Source organism: Asparagus officinalis, chromosome 9 (assembly GCF_001876935.1).
Source record: "Asparagus officinalis chromosome 9, Aspof.V1, whole genome shotgun sequence".
Classification (NCBI taxonomy): Eukaryota; Viridiplantae; Streptophyta; class Magnoliopsida; order Asparagales; family Asparagaceae; genus Asparagus; species Asparagus officinalis.
Genome location: NC_033802.1, coordinates 3,694,160 through 3,706,792, shown reverse-complemented (window position 1 = coordinate 3,706,792; position 12,633 = coordinate 3,694,160). Strand labels below are relative to the sequence as shown.

The 12,633-nt window shown below is 36.3% G+C and overlaps 1 protein-coding gene across 1 annotated transcript; it reads right to left on the bottom strand.

Annotated features, from left to right (window-relative positions):
* LOC109824327 lies at positions 816-3,982 on the bottom strand. The gene is made up of 6 exons (XM_020390901.1): positions 3,849-3,982; positions 2,077-2,311; positions 1,952-1,997; positions 1,756-1,811; positions 1,533-1,667; positions 816-1,437 (listed from the first exon to the last, which is right to left on the bottom strand). The coding sequence occupies exons 2-6, from the start codon at positions 2,122-2,124 to the stop codon at positions 1,285-1,287; spliced, it is 438 nt and encodes a 145-aa protein (XP_020246490.1). The 5' UTR covers positions 2,125-2,311; positions 3,849-3,982; the 3' UTR covers positions 816-1,284.

Sequence of the window (12,633 nt, the reverse complement as noted above, 5' to 3'; positions counted from 1 at the left end):
AGATCTAGTTATCACACATTCTCCCGAGAGTGCAGGTCCACCCTCTCGAGACCACCGTGCGTGACCGTTGATCACCGCTGCAATAACATGATCTCGCATCCCGCAATTCTAGCCACCGATATGCTCCAATTCAACCACCTCTCGTCAAGTCATGCCAATAACCATCTATGCAAATTCCGCTCGTCTTATAGAAACTCTCGTTTCTCTACCGACTGTGAGTTTGATCGGAGGTGTTAAATATAGAGTTATTAAGCATATTGTATTTCTTTCTTTTAGTCCCACATCGCTTAGGATAGTAAAACTCTTCTCTTGCTCTTGTATTTAAACACTTCAATGCAATGAATAAAATTGTCTATTTTCTCTCAAAAGCTTTATTCTTATCATTCACAACAAAGAGAATCGAATTTCTGAGGGAGTGAGGGGGTCACAGTACAAGGTTTCTTTTAAATTTAGATTTGTATTTGTTTGAACTGCGAGTCTTCAGAGCACAGAGTTAAACAAAGAAGTTATTTGTAATATCCTGGGATTTGGAACTCAACAACACCCGGTAGATGTGACCCTCGGATTAAAAATAGCGTAGGCGTTATCTTTCTTAAGATACAAATGACAAGAAAACAACATCAAAACATAGATTTCGATGTAACGTGTAGGCGTTATCTTTCTTAAGATACAAATGACAAGAAAACAACATCAAAACATAGATTTCGATGTAACGTAATTTTGGCAAGAAAATAACATCAAAATAGACAAGAAAACAACATCAAAACATAGATTTCGATGTAACGTAATTTTGGCAAGAAAATAACATCAAAATAAAAAATTTTGACCTAATGTAATTTCCCCAAGAACTATTCCAATATATTTTCTTAAGCCGCTAATTACAAATATGAGAACCGAACCCCAAACCCCTTCAGCAACCAAGTTGAAGTCCTATACAATGTATTTTCTTAAAACAACATCAAACCTCTTCGGCCACTGAATTGGAGTCTCACAAACAGTGCTACAGTAAAGAATAGGCTAGTGGGTTATATGGTTTAAATTGATACCCCACGTCACAAGTGCTAATAATAATCATGAAAAAAAAAATCACCATCAAAACCTCTCCTGATTTTCCAATACCACCCAATCCTAAGTAAGCTTCTGAGTTTTTTGTACATTGTTTTCTTCATCATCGTCCTCTTCGCTGTTATCCATTATCACCTGTGAATGCTGGATCGAATTCGAACAAATTAGCAGTGATTACATGAGCCAAACCTCATAGATGCCCTTCATTTTCCCTTTTATCTATGATGTTTGCCTAATCTGGTGACACCGTGACCCAAACCTCTCATAACCACCATGATGCCCTCCATGTACATCATCTAAGACTGTGGTCATTGCAGTAGATTTGGGTTCTCGGTCGACCCCTAATGATTTGGTCCTTTCTATCACCTGAGCCTACACCACATAAAGTATTCAAATATTAAGTCAACAATATTATTATAAACATGTTCAAGAAAATTATTTCAATTAGTCGAAAACATAACACTTACACAATACTCCTGAGTTTGGGTGTCGGGATATGTACATGAATATATATCAGCTGCTGGATCGATTAACGTCGTGTGGGTACCCAAATACTCCTTTAATGCACTTGAGCCGCCACCTGATTCTTCGATCCAAGCTCTCTGTAATTCACCAAAACATAAATTTGTATAAGATATTGTATCATAAATCAATAAATGCATTTTTAAAACTCTTAAGAATTAATTTTACCATTCTCTCTTTTGCCCGAACCATGCTCCTCGAGCCACCCGTATAGGTTGCTCGACCTCGCTTCTTTGACTCCTGATTATCTTTATCGAACCATGCTCCTCGAGCCACCCGTATAGGTTGCTCGACCTCGCTTCTTTGACTCCTGATTATCTTTATTTCTTTTTGCCTCCGCCTGCACAAAAATAGGTTGCTCGACCTCGCTTCTTTGACTCCTGATTATCTTTATTTCTTTTTGCCTCCGCCTGCACAAAAATGTAAGATGTATATTGTGATCCAAAAATAAGCACATGCCAAACATTGAATTATTTGTTAACCATATACCTGCTTCTTATTAGAAGAAAAAAAAACTTGCAGAAGTCGTCCCACCATTTTTTCTTGTTCCCTGAGAACACCTCTCCCTTGAAAAGAGATGATCTTGGGGAGCCTTCAGCCATAGTTCATAACACGCTTTCACCTGATTCCGATTACCTCGGACTCTCTCCTGCATCTTTATCTTCACGCCTTGATGTATAGCAGGAAGATTGGGAGGACAATAAGGTAGAAACTCATAATCTTTCTGCATATTTAACAAAAAAAAATACATTAAACACTTTACATGGATTCATGTACAAATATCTAAAGAGTCTAGTTCGTGGTCAGGACTTTCAAGCATTGAGCTCAAAGATGCTTCAAAGTCAACAGATATTGTACCATCTGTTTCAATGTGCAAGTTATCCATGAACGGCAAGGTTAGCAAATATTATATCAAGCATATTTAGCAAATATTATATCAAGCATCTGTTTCAAAGATGAACAGGATGAACGTTGAAAGCAAGAAGAAGATTGCACCAAACTAGAACTGAAGTCGACATATACGATATATGCATTAGTCAATTACACAGCTAGTGAATGATAATATCACTAGCTGTTGAAAAATCGTATCACAGCTAATGATAATATCACTAGCTAGTGAATGATAATATCACTAGCTGTTGAAAAATTGTATCACAGCTAATGATAATATCACTAGCTAGTGAATGATAATATCACAGCTAGTGAATGATATATGATAATTTTTCAATTGCCCGTTGAAAAATTGCACAACAATTACACAGCTAGTGAAATTGACAAGGATAACTTCTCGAATGGATACAGAATTGGTGAACGATGTTGCAGGAGTGCATGATAATATCAATGGAGTTACTAGTCGATATCAAGCAATCCCTCACTATTGCTTCTTCATCCATAAGAACACACAGAAGAGGAAATCTGGAAGAAAGGGCAAGTTGGTGTAATTACAGATTTTTATGTAGAACATAGTTTTTGTGTGAAGGTGTTGAAAATGCATTGACATTCCGATCGGTTGATTTGCAAGTCATTGTTTTGTTCGGCATTTATTTGAATTGATACCATCACATTTAAACATTAATTTGTTAAAGGATTTGGATGATATTACGTGCGTTGTTACTTTTAGCTACATAATGCGACTAAAACTAAAACCATGACTTCTGAGGAATTGTAGTACTTTGACAGTCATAATAGCATATTGTATCTGAGAAGCCTGGGAGATGAATACAATTCTAGGGATTATATCACGACAAAAGCAAATCACCTAGCGACTAAAATTAAGGATCCGACTCATTCCATGGAACAAAATTATCTTACTAACCTGCACCAATTCGGGCAACAATGAGGGCAGGAATTTTAGCTGTCACTGATAACAGCAACGAAGGCAGGAATTTTAACTGTCATGGGTAACTCTATATCGCTGTTCAGTAGGGAAATAGAGAAGCCACAAGGCGGACAGCCATAAAAAAAAGACTATGTTACAAAAACAGAACTACGTGCAACATATACATCAGTTTTCACGAGCTGACGAAAAATCTAGAAGACCATGATCATCACCTAATCAGATATGTTGAACTTCAATTAGAATCAGAACTACTGTAGCCAGGAAACACTGATATGGATAGTGGCTACTGAAAGGACTTGCATTAGAAACACTAGACAATGTTTCATTATTTGATGGATTGCTATAGAACAGAATCAATGTTTTTTTCGCATTGGAACCATGTTAAAGAAAATATATTTACGAATTAAAAATGTATTTAAACCTGGGCTTGGAGAAAGAACTTATCAAACGGACGCTCATGATCCGGGCCCCAGTTCTTATAAAGTGAGTAGTCCATGAATTGGCGGCTCACTTGCCCCACATATTGTCCAAATCTCTCAGCATTGGGGCCTGTGACACATTCTTCTCAGGATTGGGCCTTAATCGATTGGTTTTATTTGTAGATCGAACCTTCTGGGACGCCCGTGGCAAACCTGCATCAAAGTGCAATGGGATTTCACAGTTCATTGGCAATGGCACTCTTAAACAATATGTTTGGTGCTGTAATGAATGATACTGGTAATTTGGTATGTTTACAAACAACTTCTATTTTGCACATAATCATGAAATATGACACAGTTTGTTAACATAGTACTTGATTTTCCTAGAACAATGTTTGTCTTAAACTTGATTTCCCAAAACAGTGGTAAATATAACTTATTTGTCCCAAATATTTGTCACGCGGACTTATCTCTTTGGTCTAAAGTTGACCAAGCCCAACAACTCAACAACAATTGGCATTGGGCTAATGTCATTGTTAACAATATGCCATTGAAAGTGATTAACCTTTTGTCTTAAAGAGAATCCTAACGCATCCAAGTATTTGTAATGACTAAAAGATAAAGTATTTAGGGAAAAATGTGTCCAGGCCCCAAAAGCAGAATCTTCATGTGACGAGACCCCTTGTATTCTCCCCCATGTGGATAAGTCCCAAAAAAGCACCGTATAATATTTCAAGGCCCCTCCACGTCAGCGGTATACAAAGTAGCGAATGTATTTTGAAAATAACCCGAAATTGCCCTTCTCCTTCTTCCCCGGACACCTTGTCCCCTAAAGCATAGATAGTCACGTCCCATTAAATGCGAATAAGCGATAAGAAATGGAGGGAAATTTTCTCCCCTTTTTTTCCTCTATCACGAGCAATAAATTTAGTTTTCCATTACTCTTACTCAGATGAAAATTCTCTCCATTACTCTCTCTATCTATTACTCCTCTTTGTCCTAAAATTCGATCCATTACTCTCATCTTTCCTTCATAATGACTGAGAAGGACATCATCTGCATTGTCTCTTCGGGGGATAGAGCAGTATTCATGAAGATTACTTCTTCAACCATCATTCTGAATCTCAAATTTGATGTGTCGGAAATGTTAGATCTTCCGTATGATTCATTAAGTGTCATACAAAGACGAAACAAATGGAAACTTTAAATTTCCTATTGAGAACGAAGATAATCTGTCGTCTATGGTGGAGCATTGTCACAATAGAGGATTAAAGGAGGTTCACATACAAGCTTTTAAAGACAGAGGATTCTTCAAATATCCATAACAACAAGCAAGTTCGACAAGACATGTAGGTTAAAGGATTTTTTTGATGCTAAGATCAATATTTATGACGTTAAGTGTAAAATCAGTTAATGTTAGTTCATGTTAGATCCATGTTAGTTCTATGTTGGGTGTAATTGGATTTTAGCTCTAATTTGAGCGTATGTTAGTTCTAATCGATTGCATGTCAGTTCTATCTGTTCTGTTGTGAATTCTAGTTACAGCTCTATGTGAGGTCAAATTTGTTAGTTCCAAACGATTTCTTGTTAGTTCTAATCTACTTCTTGTCAATTCTAGTTCCAGTTTCATTTTAGGTCAAATATGTTAGTTCTAATCGATTTCATGTTAGTTCTAATCGTTATATTATTAGTTCTAATCGATTTATTGTTCTAGATATAGTTCCATGTTAGAATAAATATGTTAATTCTAATAGATTTCTTGTTAGTTCTAATCTATTCATTGTTAGTTCCAATCGACTTATTGTTAGTTCTAAGCGATTTACTGTTAGTTCTAGTTCAAATTCCATGTTAGGTCAAATATGTTAGTTCTAATCAATTTCATGTTAGTTCTAATTGATTTCTTGTTAGTTCAAATGGATTTCATACTAATTCTAACACAAACAGTTGTGTTTGCAGCAGAACAAAGTCTTGGATATTCTGCTTTTCCTTAGAATCCACAAACCTTTCCAGTTGCCCTTCAAGGTATTTTCGATGGGTGATTGTTGTTTTTTTAACTTCTTCCTCTCTTCAGATTTGAAAAGATTAGAGAAGTATTTCACCCAAATTCTGTTTTTTGAGTCTCGATTGATACTTAGGACTTCCCCATAAACTGGGAAATAAGTATGGTTATGGACCCATTCTAAATCAAATTTAACACTTTTCATCCCCCCAAATTTTGAATCAGGGATAGAAAATATGTTATTATCGCTATCATAACAGCTCAGCAATAGTTTAAGTGTGGGGGCGATCAGGCACAGGAGCCCCAAATAATATATAGGGCTCAAATATAGCCTCGTGGTATGAATCCCTATGCCACTGACGAATCTTCGAGGTAATACGCTTCATGAATTCAAAATAAGCCCCGATATTAGCGGTTAGCCTTATTGATTCAACCGCATCAGTATCAGCAACTTTTTTCTGTAAAAAAAAAATCAAAATTTCAAGTTCAATTAGACCCAACGTAAATTGAAATTAGACCTAACACTAACGGACATCTAATAGAACTAACGCAGACTGTTTAAGATAAAATCAAATTAGGGAATATTACGTCGAGTCCCCAAATATTGGATAACCTAGAATTTACTGCTTTTTTGGGGAGGGTTCGTTGGTATGGCCAGCCCTCGCCGTTCTTCTTTTCTGGTCTTGCCATTCTACTACCTGCCTTTGAATGACCATGTGAGTTTGAGCGGCTTCCTCGCACTGCCAATCCCAGATGAACCGTCTTTGTTCTTCAACTCGTCGCGACGAATGACTTCGCAATTGTTAACGGATTATGCTTCCCTGGACGACAATTTTCTGGTGAAAACCCTAGCACTGTTGAAATGCGACGAGAAAATTAAAAGTTCAAGAGTTTCGGTGGCTCCCCAGCAGTGAAAGAGAGGTGGAAGAGAGAGAGGGTACTTGAGTAAGGAGGGGGCGTAGTAACCGACTTCTGCCCCATTAAAGGGTGCTTTCGTAACTTCCTCTGGGTTTTTTTTGAAATCCGACACTTTGGGGCCTTAACACAAATACAGTGTGTATTTGGGGCTTATCCATATAGGGGAGAATACAAGGGGCCTCGTCACATGAAGATTCTATTTTTAGGGCGCAGACACATTTTTCCTAAGTATTTATCATATATATGTATATGATGATTAGCAAAGTCAATTTAAATTGAAATGGGTACTGATTAGTGCAATATAGATATGCAAAACAGGCCAGTCACATAAATTCACATGAGAAACATGAAGAAACATGAAGAAACCACATAATATAAACATATGAACTGACTGCGGCAAAAAAATGTATCATTGAAAATTCCAAAGAATAATCACGTGAACTAATCCTACCATAGATGAGTTTTAAAATTTGCAAAAAAATTATAGAAGAGCTAGAAACGATAGAGGATTTTAAATACCGGGCTCATATTCTCAGCAATGGGAAGGCCTAAAATTAGAGAGCTAGAGATACTGTCAATATTGCTCCTGCCAATAAAATGTTCTAATGAAACAATAAAACTAATTTCTAAAAAAAAATATATCTAAACCTAATAAGAGTTTTTCAACAACTTCTCAGTTAAAACCTCTCACCTAATAATTTCTTAGTTAAATCCGGTAGCCAGATGTCAAAGTCTTGTGAAGAAGGAATGCCCATATTCAACATCCCCAATAAATTTTTTTCCTCTTCGGTTTTTTCCCCTTCTCCATAGCTCTGGCATGGATGTTCTCATACCCATGGGTGAAATTTCAAGTGGCTTCTCCTCATCCTTCTCCCCCTTGTCATCGTCATCTTTCACCACAACGATACTTTTCTTCCCTTTCATTTTTTCAATATATCTAAATTAACCTAATAATTAAGGGTTTCTTCAATCAACAACAATTTCTCAGCGAAAACCTCTCACCTGATAATTTCCAATACCTCCCAACCCAGCGTAAGCATCTGTTGCTACTGCCTCCGTCCTCTTCATCATCGTCGTCCTTCATATCATCACCGGTGAACTCGTCAAGGGTCAGGGTTGGGTTCTTATTTCCCCCAATCTGATGAGTAATCTGGAGGAAGGAGAAGAGAGGATGGATTTTTGGATAGTGGGCACTGGGAGCTTATAAATTTAGACTGTGAAAGGCCCTCTTTATACCCAAATAAATAAATAAATAAATTAAAATAAAAAAATTGCACGTGAGGGACTAGCGTCATTGTGCTTCGTAAAACGCCCCCACGTGATGCCAATGTTTTAATGCCCAATGAATCCGGTTCATTAGTTTTGTTGGTCTTGTTAGATATTTGCCCCTAAATCTTGTAAAGTTTGAGTTAGCCCTCCAATCATTGAAACTTTGACAAGATCCCCCAGGCCGCGTTTGGTTCGGTTTTTTTTTTTTGTTGAGGGGGGGGGGGGGGGGGGCTGTCAAAGTGTCAGAACTTTAACAACTTTCTCCCAAAATCACCTCTATAAAGACGATTTTGGGAGAAGCTGCCAAACTTCTGACCTTTGGCAGCTTCCCCCCCCCCTTAAAAAAAAAAAAAAAAAAAAAACGAACCAAACAGCCCCCAAGTGTCATAGTTTACTTTGAAATTAGTTCATCCAATAAGATCATAGGTAGCAAATAGAGCTAGGGGCTAGTTTGGAGTAATTTATGAGAATTGAGTTACATAATGACAGTTTTATGAATTAAGGGACTAGATCTGAAATAGCTACAGAACTTAATTTCCTAATAGCCATTTCAATGATTTAAATGATTTATTTAGGAATACCAAAGATATGATGGACTAATGAGTACTGTTGAGGAGTACTGGTGACTATTGCAGGCTCATGTGAAGAATCTGGTCAGAGGCTTTAAATGAATCCAGAGGAGTGAGTTTACGTATCAAACTTTATAGGGAGGGGAGTTGTCACAGTCAGGGTAAATGTGGCCTCCCTTTTCTCAAGGCAGCAGTAAACACTTGAGGAGGGGGCATTAAAGAGACTTCTCCAAAAATGTTTCTTTTCTTTTTCTGTATTTTAATTGATGAATTTTTCTCACAATATATATAAGTCTTAAAGATGGATTTTCTCTCTACAAATTGTTTTGGATACTAAACTACATGACCGTACTACTCTAGGAAGAAACATGGGCTTGCTCGGCTTGGTTATTCAATGAGATTTGGCAACCCAAGGAAGGTCCCGAGCTCTACCCAATGAAAGTTAACATGTTAAGCTGAAAATTAACATGTATAGACTAAAGTTAACATGTAAATACAAGAAATAACATGTAAGAATAAAAGTTATCATGTTATGCTGAGAATTCACATGTTCTGCTGAACATTAACATTTAACACTAAATCAACATAAAACAATAACAGGTAAAAAGAAAGTTAACATGAAACAATGCAAATTAAAATGTAATAATGATAAAGTTATAAAATTTCGTTCAATATAAATATGCAAAAATGTGTAAAGAATAATTGATGCTTACGTAGGCTATTGACGAGCTCTTAGATTTATCCTTCACATTTTCTGGTGTCTCACCCTTAACCTTTTCTTGCCTCCTCTTCTTCTTCTTCAGCTGAGCAACCTTCTTCGGCGGTGATTGCTCCATAGATTTACCCTTGTCGGAGATGAGGGAGATTCTTTTTTTCCCACGACGAGAGATGTCATTCTTCTTCCAACTGGACTCCCTTTGAGGGTATTTCGCACTCCGTGGATTGCTGGGAGAAATTGGTTTCTCTACGATTTTAATGCTTGCTTTCCTTGCATTGGATACAATTGTATCTCTCCTCAAAGAGCCAGCTGTCCCTCCTACCCTTACCCAATTGGTCAACGGATGCTTCCATCTCAAGTTAAGGGATGTTTTTTAATGCTCGTCATCTCGTAGTACCGTAGCTGTCAAAATAGAATGAACAAAATTTTAAGCTTTTATAAACTAGTAAAACTACAAACAACATGAAAAAGATGGAGAGGCAACAAATGTTTGTCATACTTTTTCTTTCTAATTTTCATAACTCTTTGTTCAACTTTAGTCTAAATAACTAACTTTCATACTTAAAGGTTAACTTTCACTTTTACATGTTAACATTCAGGCATACATGTTAACTATCACATTTTAATGTTACCTTTCATTTTCATATGTTAAGTTTTATGTTAAGATGTTAATTTTCACAATATCCTATTTAACTTTCAATCTTGTACATGTTTTCTGATGCATGTTAATTTTTATCATAGTTATCAAAACTGCTAATAACGAAAACAAAAAGCAAACCATATGAACATGCAACTTACAAGAATGAGTGGCATGCATCTAGGTACGTATGTAACCCCTGCCTTTCTCATTCATTCCACGGTAATTTGAATGCCTCTCTTCGTCTCATCAAAAATAAATTTACCTCACGCAATATTTTTTACTCTATCAATACTATCCACATATTGAAACAATGTCTTGAGATGCCTTGTGAGCTCTTAGGGCACCAAATCATTGCACACTAGTACAAAATCTGAAGCAACACAAAATCCTCAATATCCTTCTTTGAGGTTGACTCAACAAGTGTGTCCAGTAACTCTTCAACATATCTCTGCATGCTACCAGCTTCTTTATTTTTGGCCTTTGCCTTGGCCTTTAGCATTTCTTTCTTCTCTTCAAAGTACTCCCTCCAGAGCCAGTTGTGTGGGTCTCTAATGCCATAAATCAACTCCCCGTCAATAGGGAAGCCCATGTGATTTTGCACCCATTCCTCATCAAATTTGACAGAAAACATCGACCCGATTTTTGAATCGGGGAAAGAGAATTCATCCTTTTCGCCAACATAATGACTTAGCACATGCTCTTGTGCTGGTCGATCACGTGCTGGAGGTCCGAACAAGATGTAATGCTCGAAGTTATTGCCTTGTAGGCATCCCAGTGCCACCTTTTCATTCTTGGTTGAAGGTTTTTCATGAACGCATAGTACGATCCAAAACATGCTGTAGGCCTGATATCACCTACAACATCAATTTTCCTGCATAAACAAATATTTACTCTTAACAAATCATTGAAATTATTAATATCCATTATACTTATTAACATCAGTGGAAAATATTAACATTAAAGGTTAAAACTTAAAAACATTTTGTGACAGTTAACACTCACAGATGAACGTTAACAACACTCAACAAAACTTAACATCTGTTTGTACAAGTTAACATTCGTTTTTGAACTTTAATATCTAATAATAAAACATGTATGTGGAAAAGTAAACATCAATTATTTACCCTTTTCATGTAATGCTATCACTTAAACAACAAATTGATGTACAACCTATACTTCTCAATATATAATATATGACAAATCTAATTGCAAATATTCACATACTTTTCATAATTGTTGGATGTGATTGTATATTATAATTCATATGCTATGATTATACCAAATATTCACATACTTTTCATAATTGTTGGATGTGATTGTATATTATAATTCATATGCTATGATTATACTTCTCAATATATATTACATGATAATTGTTGGATGTGATTGTATATTATAATTCATATGCTATGATTATACTTCTCAATATATATTACATGATAATAAAACACAATGAACTGAATTCCAAACAATGAGTCTAAAGGACACACAATATGTCTACACTTCATACATAATAATTCCACTCATATTAAGACAAAAATTCTACAAATAAGGTCCCCGTTTTATCCACTTTTATTACCAATAAATTGAATATAAAACTACAATAGTTATGACCTTAGCTTAGCAACAAATGATTACTATTAACATGAATTAAAAATAGTTAACAGTTAAGGCATTAACTTAGTAGAAGTCAATATTTATTAACATGAATGGCTAATAATTGACACATAAGGCTAAATGAACGAGAATTATTGACATGCATTGCTAATATCTAACAACAAATGAGAATTATCGACATGCATTTCTTGAAAACAATTATACTTGATATTGTTGAGATCATACTCCCAAACTAAGAAACTGGTTCTACACTACAATAACTAGTTTCTCACCATCATTTTTTTTATAAACAGAACCCATAAAAATCTCAATCGCATTTCAAACAAATAAACTGTTAACTTTCTTCCTTTTTTCCCGCTCATATTTTCAGCTAACATCCAACACCATAATTTTACAAATTACTTATAACAAAAATCCTTTTTTCCCGCTCATATTTTCAGCTAACATCCAACACCATAATTTTACAAATTACTTATAACAAAAATTAATTAAATTCAAAATCACTCAATTCTAACATCCAACACCATAATTTTACAAATTACTTATAACAAAAATTAATTAAATTCAAAATCACTCAATTGATTGGGAACTTACTTCTTCTTAGAGATGGGCACATCCTCCGTCGAGCGTCTCCTATTGCAGTCTCGAACTTCTAGTCCCCTTTTTGTGCTCAATAGGGTCACCGTCGCCTCGTTACTTTCCTCATCCTCAGAGGATGTCGGAGGAGAACCACTGGCAGGGGATATGAAGGCAGAGGCGGAGGCGGCTGATTTTGGCGCATCCTCCTTCGCCAACCGAGCCGAGCGATGCCGGTGACGAACCCCTTCCTTGGGTGTTGTCTCCTTCATCCTTCTCCACATTAGGGTTCTCGGTCATTTTCCTTAAATTTGTTAGACATTGTTTTATGGATTTACTGGACGTTTGAGTGAAAACTAGGGTTCCGAATTTTGGTTCTCGAGATGATGGAGGTTTGAGGAGGTTTGAGCGTGGTTTGAGAGAGAGAGAGAGAGAGAGAGAGAGAGAGAGAGAGAGAGAGAGAGAGAGAGAGAGAGAGAGA

What these genes read in the sequence shown, in the direction of transcription:
- LOC109824327 (XM_020390901.1), bottom strand. Translation starts at nt 2,124, where the DNA reads ATGGTGGGACGACTTCTGCAAGTTTTTTTTTCTTCTAATAAGAAGCAG. An exon ending in TTTCTTCTAATAAGAAGCAG is followed by an intron (nt 1,998 to 2,076) that starts GTATATGGTTAA and finishes ATTTTTGTGCAG; the next exon opens with GCGGAGGCAAAAAGAAATAA. An exon ending in TTCGGGCAAAAGAGAGAATG is followed by an intron (nt 1,668 to 1,755) that starts GTAAAATTAATT and finishes GGTGAATTACAG; the next exon opens with AGAGCTTGGATCGAAGAATC.